The following is a 19,085-nucleotide window of genomic DNA, read 5'->3' on the forward strand; positions in this document are numbered from 1 at the left end:
ATTGTGTAGCAACATAGGAGTGGTAATAAATCACTTGCTGCTGGCAGAAAGCACTGCCACACTATAACACCTTTAAATATCCCAGATTAATCTGCTGCTGGCAGGCGTCATCTTATGCATATACAATATCACCGTTAACGGCTAATAATACTTATGAGATCCCTCTTCCTGATATATGCTGCTGGCAAAACGATTGCATTATGAATAGTTCCTCTTATCACACTTCAGACACTGTAGTATTACTTCCTTATTCCAATGTGGATTAGTCAACTGCTTCCACTGGTATACTCAGCGTAAGAGTTTCCATTAGACAGGTTACTGACGGTAGGAGAAATAGTCAGTCAACAACAGCCCTCCCATATACAGTGTAGTAAGGCAAGACCATTGGTAAAACTGACAATCTTACAACCATAAAACATGCCTGTGGTGGACAGAGTATATACAGTATATAACCACGACCAGTAGCATAAATTAAAGAGGGCTTACCTGGTTCCCCATAGAATAAAAGTCCATTATAGAATTTTGTTTCTGCCTGTGGTAAATAAAAATAACTAAATTATATTTCTAAATATTTATATCCGATACATTGATATAAAGGAGAAAAAAAAAAAAAAAAAAAGACTAACTCCAACATAAAAGACTAATGCTGCTTTCACATCGCAAAACCTGCTTTTGAAACGGTTCTTTAAACGGTTCTTAAAACGGGTCTGAGCAGTTAAACCCCCTTCACATCGCATGTTGTAACCAGTATATTACCATTTCATTACCGTTTTGGTACCATTCACACTGAACCCGTTTCACCCATACAAAACAGTGGTTGTCATTTTAAATGTTTATTTCCTGCTTCTGCCTGGTGACATCACACATGGAGACAGCCTATCACCTTCTGGGGCTTGCAAATACCGTTTCAGACCCTTTCACACTGCACAATTAAACGGGTCTGAAACGGGTAGGACCCTGCTTTTTTACAGTTTCAAAATACCGGTATTTTGTAAACGGTAAATTGAAGGTGACCCTTTCACATCGCAGCTCGAACCGTTTAGGAAGCCAGTAAAAACGGCAAATTACCAGGTACAAGCTGCGGTGTGAAAGGGGTATAAGAGGCAGATGCATTAAATCTGCGAGAGGAGAGTAAGTGGAGAGAGATAAACTACCAACCAATCAGCCTCTAATACCCCTTTGAGACTTAGCAAGACCACCCGGCTTAAGTGTAAATGGTGCGACCCAGAAGATGGTGGGCATCCGGCTACAGTCCGTGCTGCAGTGTGTACAAGCAGCCGGTGCAGCCTAGCAACAGAGACAGTGTGTGTGTGTGTGTGTGTGTGTGTGTGTGTGTGTGTGTGTGTGTGTGTGTGTGTGTGTGTGTGTGTGTGTGTGTGTGTGTGTGAGAGAGAGGAAAAGAGAAATGAGAGCAGCCTGGCAGCCCTGGCTTGTACAATGCTTATGTCTGAAAGGGTGTAGTGTGAAAGGGGGTCGTAAAACACAGGATTATAAAACCCGGGCCTGAGCAGGAAAACTCCTTTTACTTTCATTCTCTGCACACATTTAACAGTATAATAGAATATCATGCGTAACAGTGTAATATCATGCAGTTTGTTATAGTTACAAGGGTTTGAAAAAAAAAAAAAGAAAAAAAAAATTTGATGTGTGCATACAGATTAAAAAAAAAAAAAAAAATCTGTTTTGTACTGCTTATGTTATGCATTATATTTTTTATAGTTTCTACCATTTATTGTGACCTTTCAAAAAAACTTTATGAATAAAAAAGAAATTCTCAGGCCAGAATTGAGATATTTAAAGTAAGCACAATCAAAATAAAACATTTTCAGAGAACAGGCTTCAATTAGATATACCACCCAACCAGTGTAAGCAAGTCAGCGTTTCGAGGTCACAGAGATTTCCACAAAAAAAAAACAAAAAAAAAAAAAAAAACAGTATGATTTTAAGATTGTAATGTAGCCCATACACTTGTGAGACATCAGGTACAATCCTTCGATTTTGACCGCATCTGTGAGAGAAATCGAAGGATTGTATGCACATTTAAGGTACCATGCGACGTGATGCGCGGGCACGCCGCTCGGATGTCACGTCTCATGATATTATGTGCTGCACTTAATAGTTATCGCATCGCAGTGCGAACGCATGTGTTTTTTTAAACACATGAAATATATTGCATTGTGATGTGCAATGGGCACCCGACGGCGGTGATGTGCCCATCACGTGATTACCATGCGATCTATCGCATGATTGCATGGTAATCACTTTGGCAGTTCAGGTGCGATTTCATCGCACCTGAACTGCCGATGCGGTGCCCTGCGATGTTGCGTCACGAGGCATCGCACAAGTGTATGGGCACCATAAGAAATTTCAAGTTGGAATCTCAAGGTAATCTTGTATTTTTATTGTTTTTTTATTATTCATGGTAACATGAAAAAAAAGGCTGATTTTGCACTATATCGCAGTCCAAGGTAAAAAAAAAATCCCCACCATTCAGTTCAAACCTGGTGACATCTTCCAGTCCGTGGTGGGATCAGGCCACAAGTTCAGCTGCTGATGCCTAAAAGTCATTGCAGCAGCAACTCACAGCCCTCACGACTATTTAATTGACCCCTACGAGTAGTGTCCAATTGGGTCACACACATTTATTAGGGTGTCAGTAGTGTGGCTGGCACACTAGGGCCCCCCCCCCCCCATATTAAGTCTAACAACAATGCATCTTTCAGAGTTATTCTTCATTTTGTGTACAGCAGACTCAGGGCTGACCCCAAGGTCCTAGTGACCTAGGCAGCTGCCTAAAGGTAGAGCTGGCCCCGGTGGTTGGACCATAACTATACACACACAGCAACCACTGAAATCAAACGGCTGCATTTACATCCAATAATAATGCAACTGAAGTGAGCTCTCTGCATAAATAGTCCCTAACGGCAAAGTTCTGTTGTTTGCTTTAATCTCACAGCCTGCATTCATATTGAAAAACAAATTAGGAATTTATAAGGAATTTACCTACATCCCACTTTTCGAGCAAGATAAAGTACTGCCAGTCAGTTAAAAGTGAATGTATGAGTTGGGGAAATAAAGCCAAAAACAGCTTGGCAGAACTGACACAGGATAACGTTCCATGCCTGACCAATAACAAAAACAGAAATATCACTTACCTCATATTTCAATTTCTTAATCTCACAACACAAAGCAGCATACACAGTTATAACTTTATTTAAAACCTGCAGAAAATAAAATAAAAATATCACACACACAACCACATTATGCTGAAATGTTTTGGTGACAAATACTAAAAAATAAAAAAATACTTGTGAAAACATAAACTAAAGCAGAGGACTTTGGTAAATTGCAAACAATTAAAGCACCTTACATCAAAGGTTTGTATCGAACAGTAACTTGTCACAAACGTTATGTGGAAATGTAGTATTCTAATTTAATAAAAAATCACTACTAGAAAACTTTAACAGGGAATCGTACAATATTAACTGAAATATAAGGTATGTTATTGATTTTGCCATGTAAATGATGGCCGCTTTAAAAAAACAGGAAAACTCACAAAATCTCTCACATCCTGATTCTCACACCCTATTACATTACCACCCCATGTGTCGAATCATTGCCTCTATTGCATTGTTTCTACTTTATATGTTATTTGTTGCACCCAATTTTCTCACTACAATTGAAAAAATAGGATTTTAATTACCTACCGGTAAATCCTTTTCTCATAGTCCGTAGAGGATACTGGGGTCCACATTAGTACCATGGGGTATAAACAGGTCCACTTGGATCCTCTAGCACTTTTAAGAGTTTGAGAGTGTGGGCTGGCTCCTCCCTCTATGCCCCTCCTACCAGACTCAGTCTAGAAACTGTGCCCGAGGAGACCGACATACCTTGAGAGAAGGATTGAAAGGCCAGTGGTGAGATTCGAACAAGCACACACAAACCAAGAAGAAAGCCATGCTAACCAAACTTGAACAGGAACAGCAACAGCTGAACCAACAACAATACTTAACCAAGTAACGGTGCAAAAAACACGAAGCACTGGGCGGGCACCCAGTATCCTCTACGGACTACGAGAAAATAGGATTTTGATAACCTACAGGTAAATCCTTTTCTCCTAGTCCGTAGAGGATGCTGGGGATGACATCAAGACCATGGGGTATAGACGGGATCCGCAGGAGACATGGGCACTCTAAAGACTTTTCATTGGGTATGAACGGGCTCCTCCCTCTATGCCCCTCCTCCAGACCTCAGTTGTAGGAACTGTGCCCAGGGAGACTGACATTTCGAGGAAAGGAATTACTTAACTAGTGGGCAGATATCTACCAACTCACACCCTCAACCATGCCTCACACATGGCATTCAACATAACACACGCCAACAGGCATGAACCAATTGCAGCAACATGCTGAAACCAAGATAACACAACTTGTGTAACTCTAATAACTAAACTGCAGGTAAAGTACGCACTGGGTTGGGCGCCCAGCATCCTCTACGGACTAGGAGAAAAGGATTTACCGGTAGGTTATCAAAATCCTAGTTTCTCATACGTCCTAGAGGATGCTGGGGACGACATCAAGACCATGGGGTCTATACCAAAGCTCTAGTACGGGAGGGAGAGTGCGGATGACCCTGCAGCACCGATTGACCAAACTTGAGGTCCTCATCGCCCAAGGTGTCAAACTTGTAGAACTTCGCAAATGTGTTTGACCCTGACCATGTAGCTGCTCAGCAAAGTTGTAATGCCGAGACCCCCCAGGCAGCCGCCCAGGATGAGCCCACCTTCCTAGTGGAGTGGGCCTTTACCGACGTCGGTAACGGCAATCCAGCCGTAGTATGAGCTTGCTGAATCGTATCTCTAATCCAACGTGCAACAGTCTGCTTGGAAGCAGGACAGCCAATCTTGTTGTGATCATACAGGACAAACAGAGTCTCTGTTTTGCGTATACGAGCCGTTCTAGCAACATAGATTTTTAAAGCTCTAACCACATTTAGAGATTTTGACTCAGTGAATGTGTCAGTAATTACTGGCACAACAATAGGTTGGTTTATGTGGAAAGATGAAACCACCTTCGGAAGAAAAGGTTGACGAGTCCTCAACTCTGCCCTATCTTCATGGAAGATCAGGTAAGGGCTCTTGTGAGACAAGGCCCCCAATTCAGACACCCGCCTTGCGGATGCCAAAGCCAAAAGCATCACCACTTTCCAAGTGAAAAATTTCAACTCTATCTTTTGTATAGGCTAAATCCAGATTGAAAATCAGATTGAAGGAACTGAAATACAACGTTAAGGTCCCATGGTGCCACTGGAGGCACGAATGGAGGCTGGATGTGCAGAACCCCTTTCACAAATATCTGAACCTCTGGAAGAGAGGCCAATTGTTTCTGGAAGAACACTGACAAGGCCGAAATCTGGACCTTAATTGATGCCAATCGGAGGCCCGCCTCCACACCATCCTGCAAAAAATGGAGAAAACGTCCAAAATTAAACTCTTCTGTTGGAGCTTTCTTGGATTCACACCAAGATACATATTTTCCCCAAATACGGTGGTAATGTTTCGACATTACTCCCTTTCTGGCCTGAATAAGGGTGGGGATGACCTCCTCGGGAATACCCTTCCTGGTTAGGATATGGCGCTCAACAGCCATGCCGTCAAACGTAGCCACGTTAAGTCTTGGTAATCACACGGCCCCTGCTGCAGCAGGTCCTCTCGAGGAGGAAGAGGCTGAGGATCTCCTATGAGTAACTGCTGAAGATCTGGGTACCAAGCCCTCCTTGGCCAGTCTGGGGCAATGAAGATTGCTCGAATCCTTGTTTTTCTTATGATCCTGAGTACTTTTGGGATCAGCGGAAGTGGAGGGAAAACATACACTGACGGAAACACCCACTGGGTCACCAGTGCATCCACTGCTACTGCTTGAGGGTCTCTCGACCTGGAACAGTACCTCTGAAGCTTATTGTTGAGACAAGACGCCATCATGTCTATTTGAGGAACTCCCCAAAGACTTGTCACCTCTGCGAAGACTTCTTGGTGGAGGCCCCACTCTCCTGGATGAAGATCGTGTCTGCTGAGGAAGTCTGCTTCCCAGTTGTCCACTCGCGGAATGAATATTGCCGCTCTGCTTTTCGTTCCGCCCTGCCTGTTTATGTATGCGACTGCTGTTACATTGTCCGCCTGGATCTGCACGGGATGGTCTTGAAGAAGATGTACCGCTTGTTGAAGGCCGTTGTAAATGGCTCTTAGCTCCAGAACGTTTATGTGAAGGCAGGCTTCCTGTTGTGACCAACGTCCCTGGAAGTTTTTTCTCCCTGAGAGACTGCTCCCCAGCCTCAGAGACTTGCATCTGTGGTTACCAGGACCCAGTCCTGAATAACGAACCTGTGTCCCTCTGGTAGGCGAGAGCTGTGTAACCATCACAGAAGCGAAATCCTGGTTTTTGACGACAGGATTATCTTTCTGTGTATGTGTAGGTGTGACCCCAACCACTTGTCCAAGAGGTCCCACTGGAATACTCTGGCATGGAACCTGCCAAACTGTATGGCCTTGTAGGCCGCCACCATCTTCCCCAACAACCGAATGCACTGATGGATCCACACACTTGATGGTTTCAATATCTGTTTTACCATTTTCTGGATTTCCAGAGCCTTTTCCAGCGGAAGAAATACTCTCTGAACTTCTGTGTCCAAAATCATCCCGAGGAAAGACAACCTTGTCGTCGGTTCCAACTGTGACTTTGGGTAATTTATGATCCACCTGTGTTGTATTGACAGAGAGAGTGATATGTTTTGTAACAACTGCTCCCTGGATCTCGCCTTTATCAGGAGGTCGTCCAGATAAGGATTTATATTGACTCCTTTCTGACGAAGGAGAACCATTATCTCCGCCATCACCTTGGTGAATACCCTCGTGCCGTGGAGAGACCGAAAGGTAACGTCTGGAATTGGTAATGGCAATCCTGAACCGCGAATCTCAGATAAACCTGGTGAGGCGGATAAATGGGAACATGCAGGTAAGCATCCTTTATGTCCACCGACACCAAGTAGTCCCCCTCCTCCAGACTGGCAATCACTGCCCGAAGTGATTCCATCTTGAACCTTTTTAGGTAACCATTCAGATCCTATAGATTTAGGATCGGTCTGACCGAGCCGTCCGGCTTCGGAACCACAAAGAGGCTTGAATAAAAACCCCTCCCTCGTTGTGACAACGGTACCAGGACTATGACCTGGTCTTGACATAATTTTTGGATTGCCACTGTTACTTCTTCTCTTTCTGACGGAGAAACTGGCAAGGTCAATTTGAAAAATCGGCGTGGGGGAACGTCTTGAAACTGGAGCTTGTACCCCTGGGATACTATTTGCAACACCCAGGGATCCAGGCCAGACAGAATCCAATCCTGGCTGAAGAGTCTGAGACGTGCCCCAACCCGAGCGGCCTCCCTCAAGGGAGCTCCAGCGTCATGCTGGGGATTTGGCAGAAGCAGGGGTAGACTTCTGCTCTTGGGAACCTGGAGCCGCTGTGGGCTTCTTTCCCCTTCCCATTCCTGCAAAGAAGGGGGAACCTCTGGTCTTTTTGTATTTATTGGGCCGAAAGGACTGCATTTGCGGGTGATAGGTCTTTTTTGCCGGTGCAGGCGCAGAGGGCAAAAATGTCGACTTACCTGCGGTAGCCACCGAGACTAACGCATCCAGGCCATCGCCAAATAAGGCCTCACCTTTATATGGGAGAGCCTCCATGTTTCTTTTGGAATCTGCATCCGCGTTCCACTGGCGAATCCACAACGCCCGCCTAGCCGATACTGCCATGGTAGCGGCTTGTGAACTCAAGAGTCCAATATCCTTCATTGCTTCCAGCATGTAGGCGGCAGCGTCCTTGATATTCCCTAACTTAAGGAGTATCTCATCTTTATCAATCGTGTCAATTTCTGATGACACGCTTTCTGACCATTTTTCAAAAGCACGACTCACCCATGCGCAGGCAATAGTGGGCCTAATCAGCGTACCATTGATAACATAAATGGATTTCAATGTCATTTCCATTTTGCGGTCTGCCGGCTCTTTAAGAGAAGCCGTGCCAGGAGCAGGGAGAACTACCTTCTTTGTAAACCTGGATAGTGCACTGTCTAACACAGGGGGTGACTCCCACTTTTTCCTGTCCTCAGCCAGGAAAGGGTAAGCTATGTGAATCCTTTTGGGAATACGAAATCTTTTATCAGGATTCACCCACATCCCTTCAAACAGAGCATTTAGTTCGTGTGAAGGGGGGAACGTGACTTTGGACTTCTTTTCCTTACATAAATACGCCTTCTCCTGAGGTACAGGAGTGGTTTCTGCAACCTCCAACACGTCCCTTATAGCCACAATCATATATTGTATATTTTTTGCCAATTTATAATCTCTCTCTCTGGATTCACTATCGTCGACACAAGAGTCAGAATCCGTGTCGGTATCAGTGTTTACAACATTTGCAAATGGTCTCTTATGTGACCCAGAGGGGCCGCCCGCATAAGGAATAACAGCATCCTGAAAAATCACATCTTCCACAGATTTTTTCCAGCATGCAGCCTTAGATTCAGACTTATCTAATCTACGGTTAATCAGATGCATACTGTCACGTATCTCTTTCACCCATGCAGGCTCTTGGTGTGCCGGTAGCGCCACCACATTACAACTCTGTGTCCCTAAAATGGCTTCTTCCGGGAAGGAACTCCCTGCCTCAGACATGCCTCACACGTGTACAGCACACCAACAGACACACTGGGACTTATTTTGGGGACAGACCCACAGTAAAATCTGTCAGAGGGACACAGGATAGGAGCAGCCAGTTCACAATCCCAGTGCCAGTATTTCCTGTGAACACAGTATGTCCACAGCCTAACAGCGCTTTTTAAATAGTAATATACACTATCAAATGCACCACAATCGCTTTGTGCTCCCCCTTAATAGCACCCTGTACTTGTCAGAAGTGGAGGAGAGGACCAGCGTGTTCTCTGCAGCCTGAGGAGAGAAAACGGCGCTGAGTAGTGTGCTGGCTGCCTGAGGAAGAAGCTCCACCCCCGCAATGGCGCGTCCTTACACTCATACAAACACTAACATTTATACTGGCGGGAGTAGGGCTGTGCCAGCGGCAACTTATTCCCCCTTTTAGCCAGTTTGTGGTATGTTTCTTGCTGCCCAGGGCGCCCCCCCCCCCCACGCCCTGCACCCTGTAGTGCCTGTGTGTGTGGGCAGCAATGGCGCGCTGCGCTCCCGCCAGCCGCACCGCACCTCAGCCGTCACTTACTTGATAGAAGATCGTTCTTATACTCACCTGTCTTCTGACTTCTGGCTCTGTGAGCGGGGTGACGGCGTGCTGTGGGAGTGAGCATCTAGACATGGCTAGCATTCAGTTCCCTTCAGGAGCTAATGGTGTCCTGTCAGCCAGAAGCAGAGCCATGAAACTCTGAGGAAGTTGGTTCTGCTTCTGCCCCCTTAGTCCCACGAAGCAGGGAGTCTGATACCAGCAGATCTCCCTGAAAATAAAAAACCTAAGTCTTTTCAGAGAAACTCAGTAGAGCTCCTCAGAGTGCATCCAGTCTGCCTGGGCACATTTCTAAAACTGAGGTCTGGAGGAGGAGCATAGAGGGAGGAGCCAGTTCACACCCAATGAAAAGTCTTTAGAGTGCCCATATCTCCTGCTGATCCCGTCTATACCCCATGGTCTTTATGTCGTCCCCAGCATCCTCTAGGACGTATGAGAAAAGGATTTACCGGTATGTAATTAAAATCCTATTTTCTCTTACGTCCTAGAGGATACTGGTGTCCACATTAGTACCATGGGGATGTACCAAAGCTCCCAAACCGGGTGGGAGAGTGGGGAGGTTCCTGCAGAACTGATTGACCAAATTGAAGGTCCTCAGCGGCCAAAGTATAGAACCTGTAGAACTTCGCAAATGTGTTCGAACCAGACCAAGTAGCTGCTCAGCCGCCCAGGAAGAACCCACTGACCTAGTAGAGTGGGCCTGTACAGATTTTGGACACGGCAAACCTGCCGTGGAATAAGCATGCTGGATAGTAAGCCTGATCCAGCACACAATTGTCTGCTTTGAAGCAGAACACTCAATTTTATTGGGATCATAGAGAACAAACAGCGAGTCCGACTTTCTGTGACGAGCTGTCTGCTTCACATAAATCTTCAAAGCCCTCACAACATCTAGGGGCTTTGAGGTAGAGGAGGTGTCGGTAACCACAGGAACCACAATAGGTTGGTTGATATGAAACGCAGACACCACCTTTGGAAGAAATTGCTGATGAATTCCGAGTTCAGCTCGATCCTCATGAAAAATCAAATAGAGGCTCTTGTGAGACAATGCCCCCAGTTCCGACACTCGCCTGGCTGAAGCCGGGGCCAACAATGTAACGGTCTTCCACGTAAGAAACTTTACGTCCACCTCCTGTAAGGGCTCAAACCATTCTGATTGGAGAAACTGCAACACCACGTTGAGATCCCAAGGTGCCGTAGGCACAAAGGGAGGTTGAATGTGCAGAACACCCATCAAGAACTTCTGAACCTCAGGGAGGGAAGCCAATTGTTTCCGGAAGAAAAATTGACAAGGCCAAAATCTGGACTTTTATGGAGCCTAGTCGTAGGCCCACATCCACACCTGACTGCAGAAAAAGCAGAAAACGCCCCAGTTGAAATTCCACCATAGGAAATTTCCTGTTCTCACACCAAGAGACGTATTTCTTCCAAATACGGTGGTAATGCTTAGACGTTACCCCTTTTCTGGCTTGGATCAAAGTTGGAATAACCTTATCCAGAATTCCTTTCCGGCATAGAATCTGACACTCAACCTCCATGCCGTCAAACGTAGCCGTGGTAAGTCTTGGTAGATGAACGGCCCCTGTTGCAAGAGATCCTCGTGAAGAGGTAGAGGCCATGGATCTTCGAGGAGCATCTCCAGAAGGTCCGCGTACCAGGCCCTTCTTGACCAGTCTGGAGCAATGAATATTGCTTGAACCATTTCCCTTTTTATTCTCTTTAGAATTCTTGGGATCAGAGGAAGTGGAGGAAACACGTACATCATCTGATAGACCCATGGAGTCGTCACGGTGTCCACTGCCACTGCCTGTGAGTCTCTCGACCTGGAACAATACTGCTTGAGCTTCTTGTTGAGACGAGAGGCCATCATGTCGATTTGTGGAATGCCCCACCGACGTGTCAAGCACCCGAACACCTCCAGGTGGAGAACCCACTCTCCTGGGTGGAGGTCGTGTCTGCTGAAGAAGTCTGCTTCCCAGTTGTCCACTCCGGAATGAAGATTTCCGACAAAGCCACAGCGTGTCTTTCCGCCCAGAGGAGAATTCTTGTCACCTGACAGTGCTGCTCTGCTCTTCGTTCCGCCTTGTCGATTTATGTTACTGCTGTCACATTGTCCGACTGAACTTGAATGACTCGATCTTGAAGAAGATGTGATGCCTGTAGAAGGGCGTTGTATATGGCCCTTAGTTCCAGAACGTTGAATGGAAGAATGGCTTCCTGACTTGACCATTTTCCTTGGAACTGTTCCCCTTGGGTGACTGCTCCCCAACCTCTGAGGCTTGTGTCTGTGGTTAGCAGAATCCAAATTTTGAATTCCGAACCTTCGGCCCTCGGTCAGGTGAGAAGTCTGAAGCCACCATAGAAGAGAAACCCTGGCTCTTGGTGACAGACGTATCCTCTGGTGCATGTGGAGATGCGATCCTGGCCATTTGTCCAACAGATCCAGCTGGAAGGGCCTTGCATGAAACCTTCCATACTGTAGCGCCTCGTAGGCGGCTACCATCTTCCGCAGAAGGCGAATGCAGAGATGCACAGATATCCGGGTTGGTTTCAAGACATCCCGCACCATCGACTGGTTTACCAATGTCTTTTCCAATGGAAGGAATACCTTCTGTCCCTCCGTATCCAGTATCATCCCCAGGAACAGAAGCCTCCGTGTTGGTTCCAGGTGAGATTTTGGTAGGTTCAGAATCCACCCATGATGCCGGAGTAGTCGAGTTGAGAGAGCAATGTTGTCCAACAACCTCTCCGTGGATGGTGCCTTGATCAGCAGGTCGTCCAGGTATGGAATTATGTTCACTCCCTGTTTGCGGAGGAGAAACATAATCTCTCCCATTACCTAGGTGAACACCATCGGTGCTGTGGAGAGGCAAAATGGCAAGGTCTGGAACTGGTAGTGACAGTCCTGTAAGGCAAACCTTAGATAAGCCTAATGAGGCTGCCAGATTGGAATATGAAGGTACGCATCCTTGATATCCACAGACACCAAGAATTCCCCTTCCTCCAGACCAGAGATCACCGCTCTCAGAGACTCCATCTTGAATTTGAACACCTGTAAATATGGGTTCAATGATTTGAGGTTTAAAATGGATCTTACCGAACCGTCCGGTTTCAGTACCCCAAACCGGCTGGAATAATAACCTTTGTTTTGCATCTGAGATGGAACTGGTACAATGACCTGAGTCCGTACCAGTTTTTGGATTGCATCCTGTAAAATTATACCTGCCCCTGGAGAAGTTGGTAAGCCTGATTTGAAGAAACCGTGAGGTGGGAGTTCCTGAAACTTTAGTCTGTAATCCTGGGTGATAAGCTCTATGACCCAGGGTTCCTGGCATGATGTTGCCCAGACGTGACTGAAATCTCTAAAACGGGCTCCCACCTGCCTGTCCTCAAGGCAGTGCGGTCCACAGTCATGCTGAAGGCTTAGAGGAAGCAGAACCTGAGTGCTGTTCCTGTGAACCTGCAGTCGCTGGTTTCTTGGGTTTACTTCTATAACCTTTGAAGGTTGTAGAAGAACTCTTGATCTTATTTTAAAATTTTGCTGTCGAAAAGGACTGCAGAGTAGGAGCCGAGTAGGTCTTCCTAAGTGGAGGTGCTGCAGAAGGAAGGTATGTAGACTTACCCGCCGTAGCCTTGGATGTCCACGTATCTCCAAACAGGGCCTCACCTGTGAATGGTAGGCTTTCCACACCTTTTCTGAAATCCGCATCCACAGTCTACTGACGTAGCCATAAGCTCCTGCGTGCTGACACTGCCATGGCTGTGGTGCGTGCATTTAGCAAGCCTCTCTCTTTTATGGCCTCAACAATAAAATTTGCAGAGTCATGTATATAGTGTAAGACTCTCCCCCTTGGGTAAGGAATTTAAACCCTCCAGTAGGTTACCTGACCATTTTGCAATGGCTCTTGTGATCCAAGCACAAGCTATAGTAGGTCTCTGGGCTACTCCCGCAGCTGTGTACATAGATTTGAGAGTGGTCTCAATCTTGCAGTCAGCAGTGTCTTTTAAGGAGGCTGCCCCCGGGACCGGCAAGACTATCTTGCGTGACAATCTAGATACCGATGCATTAACAATCGGTGGGTTTTCCCATTTTTTCCTATTATTCTGAGGAAAAGGGAAGGATGTAATTAATCTTTTAGGGATCTGAAACTTCTTGTCAGGATTAACCCAAGTTTCTTCAAATAGGGAATTTAATTCCTGAGATGCAAGGAAAGTAACAGAGGATTTCTTTTTCACATTAAAATAAGATTTTAAACCTACCGGTAAATCTTTTTCTCCTAGTCCATAGAGGATGCTGGGGACTCCGTAAGGACCATGGGAAATAGACGGGCTCCGCAGGAGACATGGGCACTAAAAAGAACTTTAGATATGGGTGTGCACTGGCTCCTCCCTCTGTGCCCCTCCTCCAGACCTCAGTTAGAAAAACTGTGCCCAGAGGAGACGGACAGTACGAGGAAAGGATTTGTTAATCCAAGGGCAAGATTCACACTAGCCCACACCAACCACACCGTATAACATGGTATATACGAACCAGTTAACAGTATGAAACAAAACAGCATCAGCCCGAGACTGATCAAACTGTAACATAACCCTTATGTAAGCCAAAACTATATACAAGTCTTGCAGAATTCAGTCCGTACTGGGACGGGCGCCCAGCATCTTCTACGGACTAGGAGAAAAAGATTTACCGGTAGGTTTAAAATCTTATTTTCTCTTACGTCCTAGAGGATGCTGGGGACTCCGTAAGGACCATGGGGATTATACCAAAGCTCCAAAACGGGCGGGAGAGTGCGGATGACTCTGCCGCACCAATTGAGCAAACATGAGGTCCTCCTCAGCCAGGGAATCAAACTTGTAGAACTTTGCAAAGGTGTTTGAACCCGACCAAGTCGCCGCTCGGCAAAGCTGTAACGCCGAGACACCTCGGGCAGCCGCCCAAGAAGAGCCCACCTTCCTAGTGGAATGGGCCTTTACTGAATTTGGTAACGGCAATCCAGCCGAAGAATGAGCCTGCTGAATCGTGTTACAGATCCAGCAAGCAATAGTCTGTTTAGAAGCAGGAGCGCCAACCTTGTTGGCAGCATACAGGACAAACAGTGCCTCTGTTTTCCTAATCCGAGCAGTTCTGGCTACATAAATTTTCAATGCCCTGACCACATCAAGGACCTCGGAATCCTCCAAGTCCCGCGTAGCCACAGGCACCACAATAGGTTGGTTCATATGAAAAGAGGAAACCACCTTAGGCAAAAATTGAGGACGAGTCCGCAACTCAGCTCTATCCACATGGAAGATCAGATAGGGGCTCTTGCGAGACAAAGCCGCTAACACAAATACTCTCCTAGCAGACGCCAAGGCCAACAACATGACCACCTTCCAAGTGAGATACTTTAATTCCACCTTTTGAAGCGGCTCAAACCAGTGAGACTTAAGGAACCGTAACACCACGTTAAGGTCCCATGGTGCCACTGGAGGCACAAAAGGCGGCTGGATATGCAGCACTCCCTTCACAAAAGTCTGGACTTCTGGGAGAGAAGCCAATTCCTTCTGAAAGAAAATGGATAGGGCCAAAATCTGAACTTTAATGGAGCCTAATTTTAGGCTCAAATTCACTCCAGTCTGTAGGAAGTGAAGAGAACGGCCCAGATGAAATTCTTCCGGAGGAGCATTCTTGGACTCACACCTACACATACTTCCTCCATATACGGTGATAATGTTTTGCTGTCACCTCCTTCCTAGCCTTTATCAGAGTAGGAATGACCTCCTCCGGAATGCCCTTTTCCGCTAGGATCCGGCGTTCAACCACCAAGCCGTCAAACGCAGCCGCGGTAAGTCTTGGAACAGACAGGGCCCCTGTTGCAACAGGTCCTCTCTGAGAGGAAGAGGCCGCGGATCTTCTGTGAGCATTTCCTGCAGATCCGGATACCAGGCCCTTCGAGGCCAATCTGGAACAATGAGAATTGTCTGTACTCCTCTTCGTCTTATGATTCTCAATATCTTTGAGATGAGGAAGAGGAGGGAACACATAGACCGACTGGAACACCCACGATGTCACCAGGGCGTCCACTGCTACCGCCTGAGGGTCCCTTGACCTGGCGCAAAACCTCGGAAGCTTCTTGTTGAGACGTGACTCCATGTCTATTTGAGGCAGTCCCCACTGACTTGTAATCTCCGCAAAGACTTCCTGATGAAGTCCCCACTCTCCTGGATGTAGATCGTGTCTGCTGAGGAAGTCTGCTTCCCAGTTGTCCACTCCCGGAATGAAGACTGCTGTCAGAGCGCTTACATGATTTTCCGCCCAGCGGAAAATCCTGGCGGCTACTGCCATTGCCACTCTGCTCTTTGTTCCGCCTTGGCGGTTTACATGAGCCACTGCGGCTTCAACAGGTCTCTGACCAAGTTCTGGAGAAAAACCCTTTTCTGTTCTGTATCCAGAATCATGCCTAAGAAAGGCAATCGGTTCGTTGGAACCAACTGTGACTTTGGGAGATTGAGAATCCAGCCGTGCTGCTGCAACACCCTCAGGTAGAGTGATACGCTGTTCAACAACTGCTCTCTTGATCTCGCTTTTATTAGGAGATCATCCAAGTACGGGATAATTGTGACTCCCTGCCTGCGCAGGAGCACCATCATTTCCGCCATTACCTTGGTGAAAACCCTCGGGGCCGTGGAAAGTCCAAACGGCAACATCTGAAATTGGTAATGACAATCCTGTACAGCAAATCTCAGGAACGCCTGATGAGGAGGATATATGGGGACATGAAGGTAAGCATCCTTTATGTCTAGGGATACCATATAATCCCCCCTCCCTCCAGGCTGGCGATGACTGCTCTGAGCGATTCCATCTTGAACTTGAACCTTTTTAAGTATAGGTTTAAGGATTTTAAATTCAGAATGGGTCTGACCGAACCGTCCGGTTTTCGGGACTACAAACAGGGTTGAGTAATACCCCATTCCCCTGCTGAGGCAGGGGAACTTTGACCACCACTTGTTGAAGACACAATTTTTGAATGGCATTTAGAACCACCTCCCTCTCTGGGGAAGAAGCTGGTAGGGCCGATTTGAAAAACCGTCGAGGAGGCACCTCTTCAAATTCCAGCCTGTAACCCTGGGAAACAATGTCTATTGCCCAGGGATCCACCTGTGATTGAACCCAGACATGGCTGAAAAGTCGATGTGCCCCCACTGGGGCGGACTCCCTCAGCAGAGCCCCAGCGTCATGCGGTGGATTTTGTAGAAGCCGGGGAGGACTTCTGCTCCTGGGAACTAGCTGTAGTTGGCAGCTTTTTCCCCTTGCCCTTACCTCTGGCAAGAAAGGAAGATCCCCGTACTCTCTTGGATTTATGCGACCGAAAGGACTGCATCTGATAATGTGGCGTTTTCTTAGGCTGTGAGGAAACATAGGGCAAAAAAGTTGATTTACCTGCCGTAGCTGTGGAAACCAGGTCCTCACCTTGTAAGGCAAAACCTCCATATGCCTCTTCGAGTCGGCATCACCCGTCCATTGTCGGGTCCATAGGGCTCGCCTAGCAGAAATCGCCATCGCGTTGGCTCTGGAACCCTGTAGGCCCACGTCTCTCTGAGCATCCCTCATATATAGGACCGCATCCTTAATATGACCCAGGGTCAATAAAATGGTTTCCTTATCCAGCGTATCAATATCAGCCGATAAGGTGTCTGTCCACGCTGCTACAGCGCTACAAACCCAAGCCGACGCTATCGCCGGTCTGAGTAATGTACCAGTATGTGTGTAAATTGACTTCAAGGTAGTCTCCTGCCTGCGATCAGCAGGATCCTTAAGGGTTGCGGTATCTTGAGAAGGCAACGCTACCTTTTTGGATAAGCGTGTCAACGCTTTGTCCACCCTTGGGGAGGATTCCCACCGTATCCTATCCTTAGCCAGGAAAGGATACGCCATAAGAATCCTTTTGGGAATCTGCAGTTTCTTGTCTGGAGTTTCCCAAGCCCTTTCAAACAACTCATTAAGCTCATGTGAAGGGGGAAAAGTAACCTCAGGTTTCTTTTCTTTAAACATGTGAACCCTCGTGTCCGGTACAGAGGGGTCATCAGTGATATGCAACACATCTTTTATTGCAATAATCATATAATGAATACTTTTAGACAATTTTGGCTGCAACTTTGCATCATCGTAGTCGACACTGGAGTCAGAATCCGTGTCAGTATCAGTGTCTACTACTTGGGATAGTGGGCGCTTTTGAGACCCAGAAGGTCCCTGCGACATAGTGAAAGGCAGGGCTAGACTCCCTGCACATTCCCTGGACTCTGCTTTGTCCAACCTTTTGTGTAATAAATTCACATTTGCATTTAAAACAGGACGGCGGCGCGGCCCCGGGACGAACTGCGAGGGGAGACCTGCGTTCCGACTCCCTCTGGAGCGAATGGTGTCCAGTAGCCTAAGAAGCAGAGCCTAGCATTTAAGTAGGTCTGCTTCTCTCTCCTCAGTCCCACGATGCAGGAAGCCTGTTGCCAGCAGGGCTCCCTGAAAATAAAAAACCTAACAAATTCTTTCTTTCAGAGAACTCAGGAAAGCTCCCTGTAATGCACCCAGTCTCCTCTGGGCACAGTATCAAACTTAGGTCTGGAGGAGGGGCATAGAGGGAGGAGCCAGTGCACACCCATATCTAAAGTTCTTTTTAGTGCCCATGTCTCCTGCGGAGCCCGTCTATTCCCCAGGGTCCTTACGGAGTCCCCAGCATCCTCTAGGACGTAAGAGAAAATAAGATTCCTCATCCTCTCCTGTAACAGTGTCATCCTTGATATGCAGGACCTCCCTAATATCTTCTATCAGGGCCTGTATGCCTTGTGACAGGGCTGCATCCCCCCCATCCTCCTCCGGGTCTGACACATCATCATCATCAGTGCCAGCCTGCAGGATTTGTGCCAGAGTACGCTTTTGTGGACAAATGGCAGGGGTACGAGACGCTGGCATGGGATTTGAATCTTTATTAATCAGGTCATCCATAGACTGTCTTAACTGTTGCGTCTCTTTCTTAGTATGGGACAATTTATTAGAAATATCTGAGATCATCCCTTTTAGAAAATCCAACCATTCTGGTTCGGATCCACTAGTCAGAGAATGTGTACTGCCCTGAGTACATGGTAGTGATCCCCCTGGAGAAGAAAAACACTCTGCAGTGCATGAAACACACTCCTTGCCTGCTATTGTAATGTGAAAGTGTACACACACACACACACACACACACACAGGAGAAAAGTTAAGCCCAGTTAACCCAAAAACAGCCATTCTAGGCGGACACAGAGTATGATGGAGCCAGCCACACAGCACCCTTCCTGCTAAAGCTGAGCTTAGCTGGGTCGCAGACTAAATACCCTTAATAGGGTATTAGTATTCCTATACTGCTCCCCCCCCCCCTGCTATGACCCCCTCGTACCACTGAGGTGATCTGCAGTCTTTGTGGAAGAGCAGTGCTTTCCTGCCAGCCTGTCTGTGTATAGCTGAAGAGGGAAAATGGCGCTGGTGAGCTGCTGGATCCGCTAATAGTGAAGCCCTGCCCCCTTAATGGCACGCGGTCTTACCGTTTTTTTTTATACTGGCTGAGGTAATATTTTTGCTCTACAGTGGGTTAAAACCGCTGTAAGATGTACTGCCAGTGTGGGTATTAATAGTTATGGCTTCAGCTCGCCCCTCACAGCGGACCACGCAGCACTCTGCATGTTTCTGAAGCCTGGAGCCGCAGCCTGCTTTTCAGCGCTGCGCCCCTACCCTTGTGCCGCCATTACAACCGGCGACCCACTAACCGGTACGCCG

General features: G+C 47.1%; 1 protein-coding gene across 1 annotated transcript in view; it reads right to left on the bottom strand.

Moving 5' to 3' along the window:
- Window positions 1-19,085, bottom strand: part of WASHC4 (WASH complex subunit 4) — a 209,637-nt gene that overhangs the window by 162,263 nt on the left and 28,289 nt on the right. Inside the window, exons 4-5 of the mRNA XM_063927760.1 lie at window positions 3,156-3,221; window positions 487-532 (exon numbers count right to left, since the gene is read on the bottom strand). Coding sequence (XP_063783830.1) covers window positions 487-532; window positions 3,156-3,221 — 112 coding nt within the window. The remainder of the gene's footprint in view (window positions 1-486; window positions 533-3,155; window positions 3,222-19,085) is intronic.

This window comes from Pseudophryne corroboree, chromosome 6 (assembly GCF_028390025.1).
Source record: "Pseudophryne corroboree isolate aPseCor3 chromosome 6, aPseCor3.hap2, whole genome shotgun sequence".
NCBI lineage: Eukaryota > Metazoa > Chordata > Amphibia > Anura > Myobatrachidae > Pseudophryne > Pseudophryne corroboree.